Source organism: Notothenia coriiceps, unplaced genomic scaffold, assembly GCF_000735185.1.
Source record: "Notothenia coriiceps isolate Sejong01 unplaced genomic scaffold, NC01 NC01_scaffold00011125, whole genome shotgun sequence".
Classification (NCBI taxonomy): domain Eukaryota; kingdom Metazoa; phylum Chordata; class Actinopteri; order Perciformes; family Nototheniidae; genus Notothenia; species Notothenia coriiceps.
In genome coordinates, this window is record NW_011343826.1 from 74,257 (window position 1) to 97,859 (window position 23,603).

Below are 23,603 nucleotides of genomic sequence, written 5' to 3' on the forward strand. Positions count from 1 at the left end.
TAGCGGTTTGAAGTGAGTATTGAATTGTTTAATTTTGCTCAAGAGCACATTTTGCCACTCAATTTCTGAGAAAATGTGTGAAATGATGTTAAGTACAACATAAAAGAACAGTGTTAATATACCCATAATTCTTTAAGGATATAATATATTATTAATTGTGTTTCAATGCAGAAATAGCAAGGAGATAACCAAATTGGTTCAAATGTACATTAAAGATGAGATGCATCATTAATGCCATAATAAACAAGATAAAAAAAGAAAACAATACAGATATTTATATTTTTACACTTAGCATGTAGACCTAAAATAAACAAATCCCCATCCACAGCTCCATGTATTCTGGTGTTAAGTGGCTACAGAACTTTTAAATTATGGAACGATCCTTTATGTCCCAGCCAATCAGCAGGGTTGCTCCTCACGGCGCGGACCAATCAGAGAGCAGTGTGTGCTGATGGAGTGAGACTGCGGCGGTTTACCTGTCAGTCAGTGTCGTTACCGGGACGAGCACTGCCACCTGCCCGGTAGATTGTACCTGCGTCAAATCCAAAGTTAAACGATGGAAAGCAACGCCGGACCCCCTGCTTCGCCTCAAAGTGGAGGTTAACGTCACAAAGTTGTCACCAACTGCTTCCCAGTATCGTCATGGCTCGGACCGGCTCCGGTGCCCTCCTCTGGCGGCGGAACATGAAGCTGGACACCTTCCTCAAGCGGAACACGGAGCGGGCGGTGTACGAGCGGATCCGAGCCTACGAACCGTGCGTGGTTATATCAGAAACCGTTAAAAAGGTGTATATGCATGTGGTGTTGAGCGACGAGCGCGTGTATCTTACAGAGTACCCGCCACGCACTCTCACCGAAGCCTTTAACTTCAGGTGCGTGCGTCACATCGAGCTGGTGAGTTTAAAAATCATATTAAACTTCTTCTATTTTCAGTGAAAACTACAGCTACAGCACAGCAGTCAGTGACTGTAATCGCCTCCAATATGTTTCATTTTGATTCAAGACGGAATTGTTTGATAGGCTATTTAAGATATCAAACATAGTGAAATGTCCCTTAAAATGTCCAGAGCTCAATCTATCAATATTTGAAATATTGTTTGACTACTTAACACTTGCTTTTTATTTGTAATTTTCTTTAACCACATCTCTTGGCCATTATAGGTGTTGCAGTTGCCATGGAGATAGCAAGTGGACTTTCTGTTGAGAATTGGCCTTAAAAAATGTACTTAAAAGATAAATAAGTTATCAAAATAGTTATGATTTTCGTGCATCAACTAAGCAATAATTTATCCACAGCTATTTGTTAGTCGATAAATATATTGTACAAGCAAATATGACAGTTTCAGCTCCCAGTAAATAGTTGAACTAAACATTTTAACATTTTGTAATTGGCATTTTGTTGAAGAGTATTCCAGATTTTCTTTTATTTAGATCAAGCAATAATACAAATAGTGATTAGATGCAACTTCAACTGTGATTGTAGCTTTCAAATTCAGCATATCAACTTTAAACTTGTTGGCATTATTAGATGGTTAACTGAATATTTTGAGATGTTTCTACTAGTTATCGAGAAAAGAAAGCAATAATTCAGCTAATGAGTTGCAGCTCTTTCTGTGATTTAAAGCAAAAATAAAGACCATCATCATCACCTCCTCTGTGGTAGATCCTGCTTCTAGTATTTCCAGAATCACATTTACCATCTTGACACATACAGACAAGCTGAAAACAATACCGCTGCGTAGTGGCTGGTTATTACCTGAAAACATTAACTAATAGCCTGCTGTAGTTAAAGTCTTAAGAATACAGATGTTTTGATTTACAGGTTTCACCATTATTTAGTTGAGTCCTTATCCTGCCTCGGTTCTAAATGTCCCCTGTGCTGTTTCAAATCAAATATAAAGCCCTGTTCAGCAGGATTCTTTTATCAGCTTGGAGTCATTTTATTAAATAACTGCAACTATTGATATATATATATATATTATATGATTCAATACATGTTTAGTGCTGCAACTAATGATTATTTTCAATTAATTGAAAATCTCTTTCTTTTGATCTTTTTATGTTTTAATTCTCTTGGTTAACCAATGCAAGGTTTTGTGCACCACCTGAGACCCCAAGGCTCAGGGTCTTAAAAAACCTGTTTTGTCGAATACAATTAAAAACAGACATCATTTGACAATGTAAAACAAATTAGTCAAGATCAAGCCCTCAACATGATCAATGAAACAGCAAATCAGGTTAGCTACAATCCTCTGGGACTGTAACTATAAATAAATCCATGTATGTATTTGTTAATGGAATAAAAAGGAGACATTCAAATAAAAAGTCAGGAACCAAATCATTTGTTCTTTGTAAATTATTAAAACTTGTTCAAAGTTGAAAGGATTAATTTATTACAAATATCCTGCAGTACCTGCAACACAGATAGTTGATCTGAATAAGTCTGTTAATACTTGACAAGAGCATCTTTCTAGTATCGCTTATATGTTTTTTATAGGGTCTTTTATAACAATATACATATGTTCAGGGGCTTTAGCCCTAAAACACCTTTTAATTCGTCATGATAATATGAGGTTCTCAATAATTAAACATATCAAAATGTGGATAAAGAACAATTAAAACCCCTGAAAGATCAAGAACAAGGTTTTTTTTGTTTATCTCTGTTACAAATAAAAAACTTGAATGACCGAGTCTAGAGTTTTACAAGAGGGTCAAAGTAGATTCAAGCTTAATGCTGTGTTATATGTAACCCCACATAACACTAGCTGTCCGAAATAGAAGCTGCGTCTGTTTAGAGAGTAAGCCTCTCATTAACAACCAAGTAAGTCAGAGGTCGAAGAGTTAAATTCTTCCTCGGTTTAATCCTGTCTGCATTACCCTGTCAGCCTCTGGTCTGTGTTGAACTTATTTCACCTCACTATGACTGTAATAAAGAAGATAATAGATTATTCAAAATACAGTAACATTAACTCTTTCTAAATAAATAAAAGAAAACATGTAAAAAAGTCTTTATAAATATTTGTGAGAAAAAAAATCTTAATAAACACAAGGGTAAATACAAATAAATATGTAATATAAATTAATGAATAAATACAATTGTAAATAAATATTCGAAATAATTAAATGTAGACATTTATTCTTATAGTAATTCAAAATTATTAAAATGTAAATTACTTTTGATAGGTGTGACTTTTGTAAAGTGTCTTTTTGTATTTTGAACATAGCTATATCCATTACATTTATTATTATCATTATTATTATAGTTATACTATTATATTTAGATACATTTGACTTAACTATCTTATCATATATTTTACTAAGTACATAAGCACTAAAACGTATTCTTCCTATACTCGCCTGTTCTATGTCAATTAATGCCCAAAAAAGTATAGAATATAAAACTAATCTGAAAAGATGGCATACATCCAACATCTGGAACACAGATCCTTATTTCCATTTCCTCTCTGCAGGTCAACGACCTCCCAGACTTCCTCCACGGGAAGGACCGGGAGCGCTGCCAGCACATCCTTATCACCTACATCACTGACAAGCCTGCAGCGAGGGGCCGTGACTGGCTGAGGAGAGACCGGAGGGCGGGACTTCGTCCTGCTACCCCTGCGTCCCGCAGACCCAGCGACTGTCTTACAATACCACATACCTTAGGAGGTAAAGAACCTCTTCAAATGCACGAATAATCGATTATCATACTCTAACAAATCATTACAAATACCATGCCGTGTGTAAGAGGACAGTGAAACATTTTGGCTTTGCACAGCAGCCGATTGGGTTAACACATTTGGCTCGTAATGACAAGGTTTCAGCTTAGAGGCCACATCTTTAATGGTGCTTAGACTCAGGAAGTAGAACAGGTCAGACTCTAATCGCAGTGTTGATGCTACAGTCTCTGTCTTCCATATTTGAAGTTCCCTCAAGGACTCAAAATGTCCCTCCCATAGCCAATACCTTGCATGGCTGATTCTGAGTTTTAGTGAGCCATTACAACATGCAGGGCACTATAAGTGCAGCCTATTAAAAATCTATATAATGTTTACATTTGTTTTTGTTTTTTGTATGTGTAGGATGAAATCAAGTGTCACATTATTTTTCTTTTAATCAGCTATTTGTTTTTGTTCTGGTTTTGTTAATGACTGTCTGTAAATATATTTCATTTATTCACTCACCTGCTTCAGAGTGTGAGTGGCTAAAATATGGGTAACAATAGCAGTGAAGCTCATGTGTTTTTTATTTTTGTATTGTTTGCCTTTCTTATTTGATACTTTAAAGTATCGTTTTAACTCTCCTGTGTCTTTTGTTTCCCTGACAGGTTATCCTGCTCAGAGGTGAGCTTCACACCAACACACACACTCTGGTTTGTCAGGTGATATCCATGAATGGAAACTGAGACTGGCTGTGGTTTCTTTTTCTTTTTATCCTTCTATGTTTCCAGTACTTGCCTCGTTCAGGCTTCGAAAATGGTTCTTAAAGAAGCATAATATCCTTTTTAAATCTAATGAATTCTCGCTAGCCTGAACTGTACTCTAAACTAAAACTTGTTTCCATCAGCCACTATTTTTCCCCCCAACTTAAAGTATTATTAACACTTGTTTAGCATCCCACATGGTGTATCTTTATGTGTTTTTATTTAGCATGTCCCTTCTGTCTATGCAAAGTGTGCAGGAAGGATTCTGTATGGGAGTCACGGAAACAGACAAACTCTTCAAGCTATAAAATCTTTACTGGTGTTTTTGTCAGCTGGACTACAAGAGAGAAGGAGGGTTAAACTTTAAGAGCTCAAATACCTGGATTTCTATATGTGAGGTATGGTAAAAGGCTGGTGTTTGCACTGAAATGCCAACACATTGCACAAAAAGTCAAATCTCATCTTTCCGGTTTCGGTTGGGAAACCTCTAAATAATGCGTAAAGTGAAAGCTGGCTCTGTTGTGAACCTCCTCAGAGTCTCAGGTAGCTCATTTCTTATTTAATAAGAGGCATGTTCCACTTCAGTTTACCTGCCGCTCATTGTTCACTGAGGGATTTAAAGAAGTTCATCCACGGCCAAAGTTTCATATCCATATGTCTTAACTTGTTCCAGACTACAGAATACTTAATGATAATTAATACAAATAAGATTTATTTAATGTTAAAAAAAACTATTGATACTGAATGTTTGAATGAAGACAAATCTTCACAATTTGGCTGAAAAAACTAAAAATGTATAGACTTTTACAGTTAATTTGTGTTTAAAAATAAATAAAATTGAAAGGCTTTAAGCATCAACAACCAACATTGTATAACTTTATGTCTTTTGGAGCCATTTCTTTTTACAATATGCTTAAAGGTAAAGGAACAACATACAATACATTTTACATTAAGGTCTGAGACCAACAATGGTTTTCATTAGCGCTACATTCGGAGATCATTTATTTTCAAATATAGAAATGAGTAAAAATCTGTATTACAAGTTCATGGACTGGGCCCTGGTCTTCAAACTCATTTTTCCAACCAAAGATATGTGCTCTCCAATGTGATCAAGACAACTGAAAAATGTCCCATTTAGAAAACACATCTTGCAAATGTATGGCATTTAAACATGTGTATCATTTACAGTACCTTCATCACATTTGTACCTTTTTATATACATAACATTTTCCTGGGTAATTTCCTTCCTTTTCATTAATTCCTCTGTGTTTTGTGTTTGTGCGTCAGTCAGGTAACATGAAGTGATTTACGCTTATTGAACACTGACTTGTTGCCTGGTTACAACAAATGACGCACAGATCTTTCGACGGTGTGTGTGATGTTAACTCAGGAAAGTTCAAATGCTGCCGTCTAATGCTCATCTGTCTCTCTGCCTGAGTGTAGTTCACCCCTGGGAGGTCATTTCACACACACGCACGCACGCACGCACGCACACGCACACACACACCCAAGGAAGTGATGATGGATCTTTAGGGACATGAAAGCAGCTTACAGCCTTTAAAATCATTACCTTCAAATGACTGCTGGTGGGATGGTGGTGGAAATAATCCCATGTTTACTACTTGCAAATGAAATTGTGTTCATCAGACCACTTGGTGTAAACTGCAGAGACAACTAGATACAAATGAGATGACTTTCTAACCATTGAAGATTATAAACTCAGGATTAAGGACTATCTGACGGCTTATTGCACACGTCTTGTTACTCAATATGTCATTGTTTTATGTAAAATGTTGTTTTATTACCGTGGTTAGTTTCTTTTAAGGGCAATTGGTTGTTTTTAACTTCTTCTTGTTTAGCTTGATGCCTGTTGCTTTATGCACATTGTCAAATACATTTTGAATCTCAATGGGAAACACTCCTTGCTAAAAAATGATTTCAGAGTAGGTCGTGTGAGGTTAAAAAGTTCTGTGCAGGGTCAGGACCTGTACAAACTAGTGAATGCACATCAAAACGTTATTATGACAGTGCCTTACTGTATGTTCTGGGAGGAAATGATTTGTATTATCTGTAGGCAGTAGAAGGAAGACAGGAAATGAGAGTGATGCAACAAAGATCCCTTAAAATTAAGCCATTGGAGCTCACTGTACTGTATCACCTTTTCTCAATCACTGTATCCTTAGAGCACATGTGTCAAACTCAAGGCCCGGGGGCCAAATCAGGCCCTTGGTGGATTTAATTCCGGCCCGCAGGATAATTTTTAATTACTATTCGATCTGGCTCGCCGGTATATTGCACGCACACCTTCACTCCATCCTGACGATTTCCTCACCTAAGAGCATGACCCCAAACATTGATGAGCTTGCACCCAAGATGAGATGCCAAGTATCTGCTTGAGCTAGCATCACAGAGCAGCACACTGAGTTTAAATGGATGTTTCCTTCTGCACTTTTTTTCTTGCGACAACAGGGCATGTTTGGTTTTTTCTTTGAGGGAAATAGTTTTTTTGAAGCTGTTGTTGGCCTGTGGAGAAATACAATCATAAGAGTTGTTTTTATCGGCAATAATTTAAGCTTTGTTAGTTCCAGGTTTAATATGTGCAATAAGTTCATTTCAATACGTTTTGCTATAAACATTGAACCAGTCCGGCCCTCGACTAGTACCCATTTTTAAATATTGGCCCACTGTGTATTTGAGTTTGACACCCCTGCTTTAGAGCTAGTACAGTCAATATTAGTATTGGTAAAACTCATGCTTTTCTATCCACGTTAAGTTAAAGTTAACCTCCTCCATCTCTTTCCTCTACATCAGGAGCCCCAGTGAAAGTGCGACAGAGCATCACATGTTACCGCCGCCGCGTTCTGCTTCCTGTCCAAACCCCGACACTTTGGGCCTCCTGAGGATCCCTCACCCCGCCTCCACAGCCTCCTCCCTCTACTCCCCCACCTCCAATCATAGACTGTTCCTCTCCGACACAGGCCAGGTACCCCCTTCAAAAACCTTTTTCTGCATTTGGATTAAATCATTTAAGAATACAGAACATGACGTGTGTGTTGCGTTCAGGTACCGAGGAAGCTCATTACAGTTTTGTCTCGCCTGTTGGGAAGAGACTGTGTGAACAGTGGAGAGGAGAGGGAGGCCGAGCTGCATCTGTACGCAGTGTCACCTACGTCCAGACTCTACCTCCACCTGCAGAGCTCATGGAACAGCTTCATTATTGTGAGGGATCATTATTAAAGTCTCTCACCCATTTAGCATTGCACTCCCAATAAATTAACAGACTTAAGACGGAATGTAAAAAAAAAAAATCAAAGAATCACATTTTTTTTTATTCCACTCATTTTACTTCCTTGTCAAAACTTGGTGCCTACATTACCCACAATGCTTTACATAGGTCCACTGAATCGTTTTTGATGTGTATTTCAGTGGAGGTCCACTTTAAGGCCTAACAAATTCGTTAACACCATGTTCACCTCAAAAGCTATCTGAGGAATGTTTCTGACATTATCAGATTATTTGCCATCCCTTTTGAAAAAGGTGTGTGTGTGTGTGTGTGTGTGTGTGTGTGTGTGTGTGTGTGTGTGTGTGTGTGTGTGTGTGTGTGTGTGTGTGTGTGTGTGTGTGTGTGTGTGTGTGTGTGTGTGTGTGTGTGTGTGTGTGTGTGTGTGTGTGTGTGTGTGTGTGTGTGTGTGTGTGTGTTCAGAGGTCCACTCTGTCATTAGACCCGCTCTACAGAAGGAGGTGCAGTGCCTCGTCTGACTCTTCTCCTGGAAAAGCACTTCCTGGCATCAGGTAAGAGGGTTCTAACAGGAAGAATCTTTAGTTTATCTCATAGACATGTGAACAAAATCTTCTGCTGGACATTTGATAATCATTTCACAGCTTTTCCTCTATTACATTAACTTAGAATTTACACAATTTCAAAGCGGATGAGATTGCCTGACTTTAAATAACATCACCTGGGATTTTGAGAAACTTGGATGAACATTTTCACTATTTTCTGACATTTTATAAACCTGTGTGTGTGCAGCTGGGAGCGGACTGCTCACCTGTTTGCTCAGCTGAGCTCGGAGCTGCTGCAGGAGGGGATCGGAGTGGAGAGTCTGTACCTGCTGCTGCAGGAGCTGAGCACCGCCGCGCACCGCAACATCGCTCTGCGCCGACTCTTCTGGAGGGTGAGGCCCCCAACAGTCACACTAACTAATAACAACGCAACATATTCTAGAATAATTGAATTTTTGCTACATGTGTCTTTACATTTTCTGGACCAAACTATTAATTGATTATTGATAAGGGAAAGAAAATGGTTGCGGTCCTGTACTTTTTAGTATTGGGAATTCAATGTTTGGCTCCTCTGTTTGCCTTCCACTAGCTCAACATATCTATTTGCAGTTTCAAGATAAAGAAATCCTAATAAATATGAAGTGCCCAGACATGTGGTCAAAGCTCTTTTCCTGTTGGAAGAAGTATTAATAACTATACTTGCTATACAAAATGTCCTCACAAAGACACACTTACATTCAGACAAATGTGAGTGTGTTCCACATCCAGAATAAACTTCAGTAGAGATTTGTCATGTTGTGTTTCAGTCCAGTGAAGTGTGCGTGTTCCTGGTTCAGACTCTGGAAGAATCTCTGCACGGCTGTCAGAGCCTCCATGGAGTCTACACGGCAGATCAATTACTGTAAGAGTGTGTGTATGTGTGTGTGTGTGCAGGATTGTGTGTGATCTGAGATTGTAAGCTGCTTTGATTTTACACAACACACTTATGGCTATTTTAGAAGGCAGAAGGCTTGGTGTTCATACTCCTATTTATCTCCCTGCTTCCTGTTTGACAACCAAACTGAAACTAATTGTATTGACTGTACATATATCTTTAATAGGAGTAAAACACAACAGCATACTTTTTAAAACAGTCAGCAGTGAGGAGTTTTAGGAAAATAGTTTTAACATGCAAAAATATGTTCAGTGTCATCCTATAAGTGTTCATTTATTAAGTCAACCACGTGCACAAATCATTCGGGCTAAAGAGAAGATGTGTTGGTCCAGAGAGTAATTGTATATGTTATATGTATGTTGTATAAATGCTCTGAGTCTAACACTAGCTCGATGTTTCTGCACAGACTAAGCACTCTGATCGTGCAGACGCTCGCCGTCATGTTCAGAGAGACGGAGGTCGAACCAGCCAGATTCAACCTGCTCTCTGCCAAAAAGTAAGCATCCCACCTGTGCTCTAAATATTTCAAATCTATATAAATATCTAAATACATTTTTAAACTCCCTTTTTTCTCTCTCCCTGCAGAGGTGCCCTGGCCTCCAGAATGCTGCTTGCCTTGATTTGTGATGCAGAACTGCAAACACAGAAGCAAAGATCTCTGGTAGATTGTGAGGTCAGCGGTTCTCTGCTCAAATATATATCATAAATATTATTTATGTAATTTGTTTTAATGTAACCCTTGTCCTTCTCTGTCAGCTTCAGGCCTTACTAGCGGAGTATCTGGACTCTGCCTGCTCTCTGCTCTTCGAGCTGCTGCTTTTAGGCCACGAGGTGAGTTTTAACTGCAGGTCGACATACATAAATGATGGTTGCTACCTTACCTCCACATACGAATCAAACTTATTAGTATGTGATCCTGTTTTGAATTAAAACATTTGCAGGTCTATAACAATCGAACTATATATACTAAACATATTCTGTATTTGTTAAAGGTTGAACCTCTTGAGTTTGCAATGGTGAATCCAAACATGGTGTCAGCCGGTGACTCTACACGTATCTGTAACCTTTCTGTGTTTTAGGCCAGCAGATGTTCCCTGACAGAGAACTTCCTGTCCGTTGGCTGGATCCTCCGAGTCCTGCAGCCTCATCCTCACCTGGTAAACTTCCTTACTGTTACTCAAATACTGCCAGTCCTACAAAAGCTAGGCTCTAACAACACTGTCATCAGATCAGTTTTCTCTCCTTATCTCTTTCTTATTAGCATGAAAAATGTACCGGTTGCAGCCTCAAAATGTAACGAGCATTGGTAATATCAGCGCAAAATAATTATAATTTGATGAGATTAGTAAAAATATTTTTTATTTTGGTTCTTAAAACTTTAGTGGATTGTGTAAACTTTCATTCCTAATATGGCGATAACTTTTAATTATGTCCACTTAATGTAAAACCCTGACGACACTGACTTGTATCTGTGTAGTTTTTCACCGGCATAGAGAAAAAACACTCAATATGTTTATTGTCTTTATTCTGTTGTTAATGTAAAGCACTTTGGGCTGCGTTTGTCTTGCATGAACAGTGCACAAATGAAATCAATAAAGTATATCATTACTATTGTTTGAGAGGTGTTTTCTCATTCCTTTACTAAAGGGGAAGATGCCCGTGCACTTAAAATGTGAGACGTAAACGTAACATGGGCAAAGTTAAATTCGGAAAGTCACACATTTAAAGCTAACCATAAAAGCCAGACACATATAGAACTTCACTGCTACATGCTGATTATTTTGTGCACTACACACTCCTAGTCTTTCTCCTCTCTGCAGATGTCCTTCGTCAGTCACCAGGCCCAGCAGGTGATCGTGGTTCTGTCCGACCTGCAGGACTCCCCCCTCGCTCCCTCTCAGTCAGTGCTGCTCTTCCAGCGCTGTCGCCTCCTGCTGGCCTGCCTGCAGTACAACAACCTGCTCGCTCAGCACCTCAGGTCTCACTTCAGGGAGGAGTTCAGGTTTGTGCTCAACATTTTAGGAATTTGGAAATAATGAACCTTATCATTTCAGTAATTTATGCGCAGTCACAAACTCAAGTGAAGTCTGTCAACATTGCACACGTTGTGTCAGGTTAAAATAAGACCCTAATGATGCAAGTTTAATGATCTGTTTATGTCTTGCCTGCAGGTACTTTGTGAAGCTGTCCTGTGTTGAGGTGAAGCTGCCCCCTCACTACCCGATCAGTCCCCCCACCCTGCGGCTGGTTGAGCAGATCCTCACTCTTCTCAAATGATCGCACAAACACACGAGTGCACCTACACCTGGAGACAGGCTGTGACAGCGTGTGCCTTTACCAAAGCATGAAGCATCTCTGCTGCTGTGAAACTCAAGATCCCAGCAGAAAGAATATGACTTTTATTTGTATTATTTAATAAGTGTTCCTATGATGCTGTGAAGCAAATATCTTCTCTGGAATTCATGAATGTAAGCATTGCTATAAGCTAAATGCTAAAATAGCGATGTTAAGCAGGTATAGTGTTTACAGATTTCACCATCTTACTTTAGCATATTAGCGTGAACATATGATATTTAGCAATGAAAACAAACGTTCCTGATGTTTGTTTAGATTCTGCCTGTGTTTATAATTTAACCTGTAGATGTGTCCGATGTCAAAACTGTAAATCTGCAAAGTGTTTAGGTGATATGCACTTTAAATAAAGTTAAAGATGAAACTTTGAAATCTGTTATAAATTACAGCTGAATGTGAGAGATCACTCAATATTGTTTCAGTTGAGATCAAAATAAAAAGTATTACACATGCAGATTTTAAGATGTTTGGACAGATGAGTCTCCGCTGTGTTTCTTGTTTTGTTTTGGTGCTTAAAAAATATTAAGGGGTATTATTTTGAAAAACAGTAGACCGAATTCTTTTGGAAGGTTGATTTAATAATTTAACAAAATAAAGCTGATTTAAAATAGTATAATCTTTTTGTATTTAATATCATGTACAATTTATAATAACATTACATTTTCTAACACATTCACAACCTATATTCATTCACATTATGGCACATGTTAGAGGCACAATTTGATCAAAGGCAAGACGTAATGTGATGATTCAAAGTAATAACATTTGATTTGTTCTTCAATCCATCAGAGGAATTGGTCAACACATTGAAGAACCAGTGAACATGTCTTCATGTTAAAGGTAGTTAACATGACCTCGTCACAAAGAAGGATGTTTTGTGGGAATGATTTGTGTAATCCGTCACAACTTTGCTCTGGGACCAGAACTGGAGTACATATTCTGCTGCAGGAAAGCTAAGATCTTTTTCCAGGAGTCTTCCTGAGCATCTGAATGGGGTTTGGTTGTTCCTCCCCAAAGCAAAATCACTGAAACACACAACGCTGTCTGTGAGATTCACAATTGGAGGATTATAGCAGTTACTTCTAACATCAACACCAGGGTATTCTAAAATAATAATGTATCTATTTGCACTCGGAGGAAAATAGCTACACCTTATGTAATTGGCTAATCAAGCCAACCTCTAATGTAATTATTAAATAACAGTTAACATGTGTCTCTGCCATGCTATATACAACCAGGGTGTAAATTGCCAATTTGGCTATATACACACACACATACCGTAGTGTTGACTATTTTCACCCTGACGCAAATAGAATTGTGAACTATAGTCAACAAAAATGTTGTTTATTGCTGCAGTGATGTAGCGTTGGATCCTGGGAGTTTGTCATTGAGGCTTTCACTGCCTGTGTATCATGTGGGACCCTGTATAACTCACCTTTCTGTCCACCCTTTATAAACTTAGTAGCTCTGAAGTGAGGGGAGTAGGGCGGCTCAATTAAATGTCCGGCATCTGGGTATTCGAGTCTCGTCAGCAGGTGCTCGTTTCCTGCTGCACGCATCATCTGTGCCATCTGAGGTCAGATAAAAACATCCAAAATGTAAAGAGAAGGTATGGAAGAAAAAATGTGCACACTGTTCAATATATGTAACATTACATATTTACAAATGTGTGTGAGACTTTATATATTTGTGAAGTGCTTCTTAAGGTACTCATAGGTATGTGTGCGTGTGTTCTCACATCCTCAGCAGACTCCACTGTGGGCCAGTTTTGATCATCATCGCCGTTCACCAACAATATCGGACAATTTATTTTCCCAACCTCAAAGAGAATACACAAAGAAAAACTTCAATATGCCTTTTCAGAATAAAGCAATAGTAATCAATAAAAAAAGCGATGGTAATGATGGGCACTTTAACTAAAACCCGGAAATGTGTTAGCATTTTAGCAATTTCTGTTCCCTCGTCTCAAACTCTAAAGTTTTCTCTATCGATTAGAGGACTAAAATAAATTCTGCACTAAATAGAAGCTGAAGAGATTTTAACATTTTGTTTTTACGACATAAAACGTGTCAGTAAATACCCAACTAGTTTTCTAAAGCTTCTATGTGTGTTCAAAATAGCGTTTGCTAACAAGTGCCTAAAAATGAGACTACTAAACGTCATCATGCTTAACATTAGCCACCTTTAGCTTAGCGGTGGTGAAGTCATGTGACCTAGATGTATTTAGTTTATTGCCTTCAATTAGATCTCTGCTTCTGCAGGTTGCATTAAGGTTTCAACATTTATAAAAGTGTTGTTAATATGTGGAGATTATCTTGCCGAAGCAAAACATGTTAGCCCTTTAGGCGTACGAAAATGTTGAAAAATGTGTCATTAGGGACACTATAGTTCAACAAGTACTTACGTCCACTTTCTGTGAGATATCATCGGGAATCGGTAGGCCCATACCTCGCCAAATCTCGTAGTTGTTCTCATCCATGCGCACCTTGTGTACGTTCCTGTTATTACAAATAATTGTTCCCATCAGTCCAGCTTTTGTGTACTGTAGTTCTGTGACTGACTAAATAACTGAGTACCTACTTGAAGAACTCATTGAAAACACCTCCAATGGTCCCCCCACGTGCACGTGTGTGGTTGCCACTAATGCAAACACAGCAACGAGGCTGGAACCGAACACAAAGAGAGTTATCACAGTTTGTTATCAGGGCCAAATCTCAAACTTGAAAATGTTCAGCCCTCTGTTGCACAATGTCTAACAGCCAAGACTTCTGATTGTAGTTGTTTTGTTCTATTGCTGCTAAATTTGTCACTTGCCTTGACGACACTGCTCAAAGCTGCCAAGGAGATGCTCACGATCGAGCCGAGGGACAGTCCAAAAAGTCCAACTCTGTCCGACATCACCTGAGGATGGTCCCTGACGATATTAAACGCTGTCTGTGTAGATGATTGGAGAAAAACAAGAACGTTTGTTACTTGTCTTTGACATACATGAAGTCTGAATATAGTATATTAATAGAATATCATAACCAAGACAAACCTCAAAATAGTTGAGCTCTAACTCTGCTGTGTTAACCTCTGCAGGGTTAAAATACTCCAGCGCCATAGAAGCATAACCGTGAGACGCCAGCAAGGCCGATCGATATTCCAGCAGCCCCCCGCCGCCCCCCCACATATCCAACAGGCCGGGGAAGGGGCCTGGCCCTGAGGCACGCACAGACATAAAACAGATCACTTATTATGCTATAATCCAACCAAATGCAGGGTAGTTATTTAGCTGAGGCAGGTGTACCTACCATGGGGTATGAACAGGGTCCCTCTCACTCCTTTCTCTTTGATGTCGATCCTCCGGACCCCCGGAGCCATGTACCATCTCTCTGTGAGCACGGAGGCCAGAGGATCCTGCTCCCTGAAGCCCACACCAACATGTCCACTGTACACCGAGATATTAACTAGCTGAGGGATGCACACGTTCAACTTTCTCAACCTGACGGGTAAAAAGATTTTCATTTAGTTCCGTTTTTAGAGTGAATTTGCTAGTTTATAAATGCAGTTTTATGTTACACATAAAATAATTTGATCATTTATGAGTTCTGTATTATTGATAGTTCTGTATTTTCTAATTTATTTAATTTTATCTCACTTTTTCTTTTTTGTAAACACGTTTGTATTATTGTATGAAATGAAAGTATGTTTGAGTACTCAAAAAAGCGCTTTATAAATTAAATGTACTGCTATTATTAACAAATATATAAGCAAATATTATATATTGTATGTAATGTTTATATTAGCTTAGGAAATGGATATGAACTCCATTCAAAAAGCAAGCGTTTAAAGTTTGGTTGCTTGCAATCCTAACCTGAATAAGCTTGAATTAAAATAAATGTGTTGGCTAATGTTTAGATTAATTCCCTCTGCAGGTGTATTACCTGAGGCCTTCCCGGCTGCCTGGGACAGGACGCATACTCCACAACAATCCCATGGCTTCTTTCCCTGTGTAGGTTCCCCCACAACTCAAATCATCTGCAACTAAAAGAAGCATTACAATATCAATACAACAAAGATTAACAAGCAATTTGGCTGTAAACGGAAGTACAGGAGGAGCTGATGTTGAACTTATAAATAAAATAAAATAAACTCATATTATTAAACAAAGCTGTTTCAAAGCTGAAAATGTCCCTAGTAAGGGTAAAGATGTAAACATTAGTTTGAGGAGATAAAAAAGAGGATACCTCACCAGAAACAGTGCCTCTGTGATCACTGACGTAGTGCCCAAAGGCCTCCCAGTAGTCCTTGTCCTCGGACTGGTGGAGGGAGTGAAGGGTCACTGGAAATCCTGGAGGCAGATTCTCCACCTGCACTTTGAACGCCTCGTCCACCATAGCCCGAGAGGGGTGCACGGAGACAACCGGGGGGCCGGTGTGAGACATGCTGGAGAATCCTCTGTGAATCCACGGCTTGAGATGTTTGGTGTAATGGTTTAACCTGGTTAGTGGTATATAATAATAAGTACATTTAATCAAGTACAATTTAGAGGTTCTTATACTTTGCTTCAATATGAACACTTTATGTTACTTCATTTATATTAAATATATAGTCATAATTATTGCATTATTACAGATACCCAACAGTTAAAAAAAATGTAATAATCAATTCAAGGTTACTCTTATACCTCCTTTATTTCAATATTATCAATTTCTGAAAATGTTGTACTTTTTACTCCACTACAGTTATCTGATAGAGCGTAATTACTCTTTAGATTCAAATTGATAATACAAAATACAGATATACAAATAAAAACTGATATATTACCATCTATTTAACCATTCAGCATAATACGTAGAGTTGTTGTACTAATACCAGTACTTTCGTACTTGTAATGCTTAACTTTGACTTGTAACAGAGTTTCTCTACATTGTCGTATTACAACTTTGACCTAATAAGCGTATTTCATACAAGTAATAACAACTGAATTAACATGTTTCCATGCACTAAATACTGCCTTCCCTATTATCTTGTTTCTAGACTTTTCTGTCAAAGTAATAGTAGTACCAACCTCAGGCATTTATGACCAGATACTTGCAGTTGAGCTCTGTGTAAAATACACAGAACTCAGTATACCTCTCGAAATGCGGACAAGATACATCTTTAGCAGGCGAAAACACACTTTTACAAAGTTTTAACTAAGCGTGAAGGCACCACGAGTTAGCTCTCTCGACCGCTAGCCTCAGTTAGTTTAACCAGTTTTAGCTCCACAATTTAGCGTTGAAATTCATTATTAAAAAACGACATCCCGCCCCAAAACAAGCAACCCTTCCCATTCTACAACAACAAAGTTGTTGTCATTTGAATGCAAATTCTGCACATTCAATAGACATGTATTCGCCGTTAGCTCACTAGCAAACCTTACCTTTGGCTTACCTTTCAAGAAGAAGTGACCACCTCGACCCTTGGAACCCTTAATACCACTGAGCACTGGGATTAGGTTCAGTGAAGCCAAGGACAAGCCGTGAAAAGCCATTCTCCTGTTTTCTAAATGAAACCCTTGTTTATAAGAAAACCCTAGCCTAAAAAGTTCAATCAAAATACTCCGTTTTTGGTCGTGATTTTGGTCGCGTTGCGTTCAAGTTATGTATGTGTAAATGAGAACCGTTCAACCTGTTCCACTTCCGTTCATTAATCGTCATTGCATTGATTTAACTCATTTGCTATTAATTTATTAATTTCTCATCCGTTATACTTTCTTTTAAAGAGTATAGTTTTGTAGTTATTAATTCAATACATATTCAATTTATTAAATAGTTTCAGGTTAATCTACACAAGTCCATAACTTTGATAATAATTAATAGATACATGAATAATATCTTAGTAAAGAAATACGACATTATAGCTAAACAGGACATGGCAACAAAACAAAATAAGATACTTGAATGTGAAAAAAAAATAAGATGGGGAAATTAAAGGTTGCAAAAGACATTTGTAAGATGTAATTAACTTAATGTAAATACAAATATTAATTTGATCTTATCCTATTAAATCAGCCAAATATTGCTTTAAGGCTGAGTTCATAAATGTATGATACTATTCTTATGTGCAACATCAATGTGTTTATGTTTTTTTTAAATAGGGTGTTATCCATCAAAGTCACAACATGATGTACATTATATTATCCCGTTTATCAACTTTAACTGTGTATAAATGTGACATCATGTGATGCAAGAAAACCAAGGTTATGTGTTTCGTAATATGTACAGATAAATGAACTTCATTTATGATTTGCTTAGGCAAACCCATCAATAGTATATTATATGTAAATAATATATATATATAGTTATAACCAATCATTTTAGTTAAACTTAACTTGTGTGCTTTATATAATAGTTTAAGTCTGTAATTCATTTCATGTTCGTTATGACAAATAAACAAATACAAAAGCGGAACCATGTCAACTTCCGGTATATTCCCGGACCTATCTCAGAGACGGACCGGAAACAGCGTGAGGTTACCGAAGTCTTCTCTGGAGTTTTGCACCCGGTAAGTTTTAAATAAGCTCTCTTTTGTCCTTTTGGGCTCATATTCTACCTAAAAAATTGTCACTTGTTCAGTGTTTATTTGCTGTAAACTAAACCACCTTGATAAAAACGTGAATTTCTAAAGGATGTTATTTCATGTTTCCATCCTAATGGCGGGAGAGCCCAGGAGCCTCGTTGCTGCTTTGACTTTGAGTTGACGTTCAAACATTTTGTTATTCACATTATCTGTTTCTTTGACTGTATATAGATCTTTCTACAGACCCACAAACACTGAGCAGACTTATCTGTAGCAGCTAATAATCTCACCAGACTCCATTCAAAAATATGCTAATTTACTTTTTGTTTGTTGCTAAGTATGTTTTCACTATCTAGAATATTTCAACACAAATATGAAAAGAGGTCCTGTAAACAGAACAAAAACATACACAAAATGTAAAGCATAACTTTTATAACGAGAGCTGTGTAGGATGTGCAGATATATGAATATCTCAAATAATGTATAAGATGTTTGTGTTGTGTTCACATATCTTTAATCAGATTGTACAGGTGCTTCTCAACACATTTGAATATAATGGAAAAGTAAATTAATTTCACTAATTCAATTTTTAAAAGATGAAACTCGCATATTATATAGATTAATTTAACACAAAGTGAATTATTTTCCTTGGTTGGGCCTCCTATTGCATGAATGACTGCGTCAATGTGGCATGGCATGGAGGCATTGGTACTTTTCACAGTGTGGGCGTGTGCCATTATGGGATATTGTCAAGAGGAAGATTAGACACGACGAGACCCAACAATGCAGACGAATCGAAGCAACCTGGCTTCCATAAAACCTCAGCAGAGCCAATGGCTGATCGCCTTCATGCCGTGCCTTAGTGATGCAGTATTCCATGTTAAAGGACGCCCAACCAAGTACTGAGTGCATACACATGAGTATACTTTTCGGCAGGCTGACATTTCTATATTTAAAAATCTTTTTTTGTATTGTTCTTAGGTAATATTCAAATATGAGATTTCATTAGCTGTAAGCTGCAATCCACAAGATTCAAATAAATAAACGCTGGAAATTCATCTACGATTTTCCACTTTATTGAGATGCACCTGTATTGCATAAGATTGCTTCCTCTTCATACCTCTTTGTGCTGTTAAATATTCAGTTGCTAGTTTATTAGGTACAACTAGCTAAAGGTAATGCAGTCTAATACAACAGTCCTGCATTAAAACCTTCTTATTATGGTTGTTTTATTCAGGTGTTGATTAGCTTCATCTAAAATATTGAATTGTATTTAATGTTTATATTATTTATGGTAAATAAAAAGGCCTTTCTTGTTTGTATAGTTTAAAACAGGAAACTTTACATTAATGTCAGTGTTGCGAATTCCTTGCATTTTTTTTCATTAGATTTTTCTTGCTTTTTTGTTGTTCAGATCACTCTCTTAAAAGTCCTCAGAGCTGTCTGTGCAGCGCAGACAAGATGTTGAGAAATGCCTCTGCACAGGTGAGCATCAAGTGAAGGTTACTAAACCAGATTTATTGTATTTTAAACCTTTTCCTGTTCTCTTCTTTACAACGGTAAATATTTGATCTCTTCCCTCCACAGATCTTCAGGCAGGTGGTGAGATATAGCAGCACAGAAACCAGCCTTATCCTGGAAAGATGTGAGTAAAGGTTCCTGTATACCTGAAGAGAACAACACTGACTTGCCTCTTAATAGCTGAAGCTCAAATGATGAGGGTCTCTGTTCTTTATTCCAGCGATCAACCGCGTGCAGCTGTTGGGCCGAGTGGGTCAGGACCCGGTGATGAGACAGGTGGACGGGCGTAACCCCGTCACCATCTTCTCAATAGCGACCAATGAAATGTGGCGCTCTGGAGAGGGAGAGACGAGCACAACAGGTAAAACGTCATGTGATACTCAGGGCTATAATTACTGAATATTACGTTTCTTTAAGCCTCAAAAGTTTGCAAAATGCTTAAAACAGGGTTCCTGCGGGGTCTTAAAAAGTCTTAAATTTTATCATCTTAATTTAAGGCCTTAAAAAGGTCTTAAATATGACCAAAAAAATAAGAAAGGTCTTAAATATGATTTAGAAGATCTTAAAAATGATGGGATTTGAAAGGTACTTCTGTGTTGCGATCACGTCTGAATTTGTTTTGGGGAAATGTCCGGGCTGCAAAGTAACCAGTATGGTAATAGCCTTTCAGTTCCCCCCAACAATTTGTATTGAAATAAATCAACATGGAACCAGTAATCACTGACTTTGTTTTCCCCGGCCCCTTATCGGAGAACGCCCAGCTAGTAACCTAGCAACCAAGCTTCAGCTAGCGGCAGTCAGAAACTCATGTATCTTCGAATCTACTTACAAATAAATATGGGGAAGTGTAAGTTCAACTGTATTTGGTTGGAAAACCTCAAATTTAGTGCTTGGTTGAAACCAGTGGAGGGGAACGTGTTTGAAGCCCACCGCACCTTTTGCAAATAAAATTAGCGTTTGTTTTGCTAATGTAGCGTTAGCTATTGCAGCAGCTCCCGCAACAACATCGGGGGACCTCCGGGTGACGTTTGGGTCTACGTCAACCCTAAAAGCGGAGGTGCTGTAGACGCTACTTTTAGGGTTGACGTAGACCCAAACGTCACCCGGAGGTCCCCCGATGTTGTTGCGGGAGCTGCTGCAATAGCTAACGCTNAGGCACGGGCCACACTTGGTCCGGAGTCAGACAGTCTCTGAAAAGAACTACAGCAGAAGAAGAATGTGACAATCATACATACACAATAATCGACAAATGAGGACACACAAGTTATAAACTCGGCGCGTACAAGGAAAGACTTCCTTCGTCGGAGGACAACAGGAGCGTCGAAAACGAGTTCCGGGGCTGGGGGTCTGAGCCTCCTCGTGGTCCTCAGTCATTCACACATACTTCGCCTCCGCTGTGTGTAGAAAGAGAGAGAGAGACGCTGAGCTGCACCGTGCAGCGATCAGCTGATACGGAGCATAGAGAGAGAGCTCTGCGGTCCGCGGGGCACGGCCTCGCCTCCTGTCCTCACAACTCTTATCAATCCCGGGACCGGACAATTGTTATTTGTTCCTCCTCAGAACCGAGTTTTGCTTCCCAACCCTGCCACTGTGCTACACCTTCCCGCCCCGCCCCGCCCCCGTCTAACTGGACAGAAAGCGGCGAGATGCATTTCCTTAGGAATCGACAAGCAGAACCGAAACTAACATTTATAAACGAACAATTGTGGACACGCACAATTTGCGAATGAGTTCTGCCTTTTGTAAACTGAATTTATCAATAATTTGTCAATAAATCAGGGCGAAAAACGTCACTTGTCCACCGGTCAAGTCAATTGAAAGATCTACTTGTCCGATATTGTAAATAACACGTCCCGGACGGTGGGACGTGTACTTTTTCGCACACTGTTGGCCAATAATAAACTTTCATAAGAATTGTTTTGTTTTTAATCTACTACCGTGTACATTAGGACCCGTCTGATCCCTGTTGAATAATCTATATTTTTAAATCCTGCACATAGGAAATCAGCGCTTTATGATCTGTTAAAGTCAACATTTGAATATTTTTTGGTAGATAAATACTCAAAAGCTCAATTACCTTTGATTTTCATTAACATTTTCACCCAGACAGAAGCATATTCTGATTAAACAATAAACTTGAATGATACTTTACTTTGTTAATCAGGATTTGAACAGCGTCACTGCATAAGAGTCTTCAGGTATTCTCAAATGAATTAGTTACCTTTTTTGAAAATTAAATCAAAGTCCGAAACCTAAACTGAAATTTGTTTTTTAGAATAAGTCCTCTATCGAAGTTTATCATTTACTTTGATAAAGATATCCAGATCTGGTGAGAGGGATTTCTCTTTAGCTTGTACCGTGAGGTCTTTCACCATCATGTCCGTTTCACAGAACAAACTGAAACCACTTCTCAGGTGTAAGTCAGTCTTTTAATCTGAGTTTGTTTGGATCATGAATGTGGATTTTTTTCTGTATGTGCAAAAACATTTAAGAGTTTAGCAGATTTGAATCAACTTGAAAAGATAAGCTACATAGAATCTGTGTGTGTACACCCATTTCAGCGTCAAATTAAAACCCTGCAAATGTGCATACTGTCATGCACTAATTCATTTATATAATTGATTTGAAAAGCCCAGAACACCTTATAACAACAAATGTATTACCAGCTATTCATATGAACTGATTGTATGTTTTTATCATGATTGTTTTGTAACACTAAAATATGTTATGTTTACATGAGTGGTTTTGTAGATGAAACAAAAGATTATGTTTAAATTTAAACATTTTTAAGAGTATATTCATTAAATAAAATCATTCATTTTAACAGGGTTCCTGCAGGTTTCGCCAACTCAAATTTAAGACCACTTTGAATAGAATTTAAGACCTATTTCACGGCAAGAAAGTATAGGAAGTAAAGAAAATTGCTATGAAAGAAGAAATACGTCCCATAATTACTTACAAAGTAAATGTATTCATGTTCAACATAAGAACAATGACTGAACATAACAGCACAGAACTGTTAGCGTGTTAGACAAAAAGTGTGTGTGTGTGTGTGTGTGTGTGTGTGTTTGGGCTGTGCAATTAATCGTATTTTAATCGCAATTACGATTTTGGCCTGCCACAATTACGAAAACATAATCGAAAAAAATATTATTTAGCTTTGTAGGTTGTGACAGTGCACTACAATATATTTGATCTAATTAATTGTAGTCTAATTTATTTTTATGTATCATATTTATATATGTTTAGTAGTTTGTGGAAGTGCGCTCCAAAATATTTGTTGATCTTGTTTATTGGTATTTATTATTTTGATATTATTTATTTAAATCAATCATTTATTTAATTTATTTTTGTATTTTTTTTTCAGTTGAATTATACGTTCAGGGTAATCAACAGTTAAAAAGATACTGTTCAAATTATTATTTGTTTTAACATTCAATAAATGGATGTTTTCAAAGTCAATGAATAACTGGATATCAATTATTGACCAAAAATAATCGTGATTATGATTTTTGCCATAATCGAGCAGCCCGTGTGTGTGTGTGTGTGTGTGTGTGTGTGTGTGTGTGTGTGTGTGCGTGTGTGTGTGTTCGATGTTTTCCAAACAAATACGGTTGAACTTCCCCATATTTATTTGTAAGTAGATTCGAAATACCTGAGTTTCTGACTGCCGCTAGCTGAAGCATGGTTGCTAGGGTTAATAGCTGGGGTGTTCTCCGATAAGGGGACGGGGGGAAATAAAGTTAGTGATTACTGGTTCCATGTTGATTTATTTCAATACAAATTGTTGGGGGGGAACTGAAAGGCTCTTACCGTACTGGTTACTTTGCAGCCCGGACATTTCCCCCAAAACACATTTAGACGCTATCGCAACACAGAAGTACCTGTCAAATCCGATCATTTTTAAGACCTTCTAAATCATATTTAAGACCTTTCTTATTTTTTTGGTCATATTTAAGACCTTTTTAAGGCCTTAACTGCATTACTTTTCCCACAAAGGTTCATGAGAACTTAGTTCATCAGAACTCTTTAGTTCTGATCGTGTTC

The 23,603-nt window shown here is 38.0% G+C and overlaps 3 protein-coding genes across 3 annotated transcripts in view; 2 read left to right on the plus strand and 1 right to left on the minus strand.

Moving 5' to 3' along the window:
• Positions 1-436: 436 nt before the first annotated feature.
• On the plus strand, positions 437-12,013 carry cunh12orf56 (chromosome unknown C12orf56 homolog). The gene is made up of 14 exons (XM_010772303.1): positions 437-894; positions 3,471-3,666; positions 4,325-4,340; positions 7,232-7,403; positions 7,484-7,639; positions 8,124-8,212; positions 8,451-8,595; positions 9,010-9,104; positions 9,544-9,633; positions 9,723-9,810; positions 9,894-9,968; positions 10,217-10,294; positions 10,958-11,139; positions 11,309-12,013. Exons 1-14 carry the CDS (start codon positions 643-645, stop codon positions 11,412-11,414), a joined length of 1,740 nt encoding a protein of 579 aa, XP_010770605.1. The 5' UTR covers positions 437-642; the 3' UTR covers positions 11,415-12,013.
• A 33-nt stretch (positions 12,014-12,046) lies between these two features.
• On the minus strand, positions 12,047-17,108 carry LOC104946466 (acyl-coenzyme A thioesterase 1-like). Its single transcript, XM_010772304.1, has 11 exons — positions 16,908-17,108; positions 15,724-15,971; positions 15,416-15,515; positions 14,783-14,973; positions 14,527-14,690; positions 14,304-14,423; positions 14,070-14,152; positions 13,894-13,987; positions 13,228-13,308; positions 12,925-13,060; positions 12,047-12,514 (listed from the first exon to the last, which is right to left on the minus strand). Exons 2-11 carry the CDS (start codon positions 15,914-15,916, stop codon positions 12,390-12,392), a joined length of 1,287 nt encoding a protein of 428 aa, XP_010770606.1. The 5' UTR covers positions 15,917-15,971; positions 16,908-17,108; the 3' UTR covers positions 12,047-12,389.
• An 831-nt stretch (positions 17,109-17,939) lies between these two features.
• The window catches only part of ssbp1 (single-stranded DNA binding protein 1), an 11,630-nt gene continuing 5,966 nt past the window's right edge, over positions 17,940-23,603 (plus strand). Inside the window, exons 1-4 of the mRNA XM_010772305.1 lie at positions 17,940-18,020; positions 19,450-19,520; positions 19,623-19,680; positions 19,777-19,917. Coding sequence (XP_010770607.1) covers positions 19,497-19,520; positions 19,623-19,680; positions 19,777-19,917 — 223 coding nt within the window. The 5' untranslated portion in view covers positions 17,940-18,020; positions 19,450-19,496. The remainder of the gene's footprint in view (positions 18,021-19,449; positions 19,521-19,622; positions 19,681-19,776; positions 19,918-23,603) is intronic.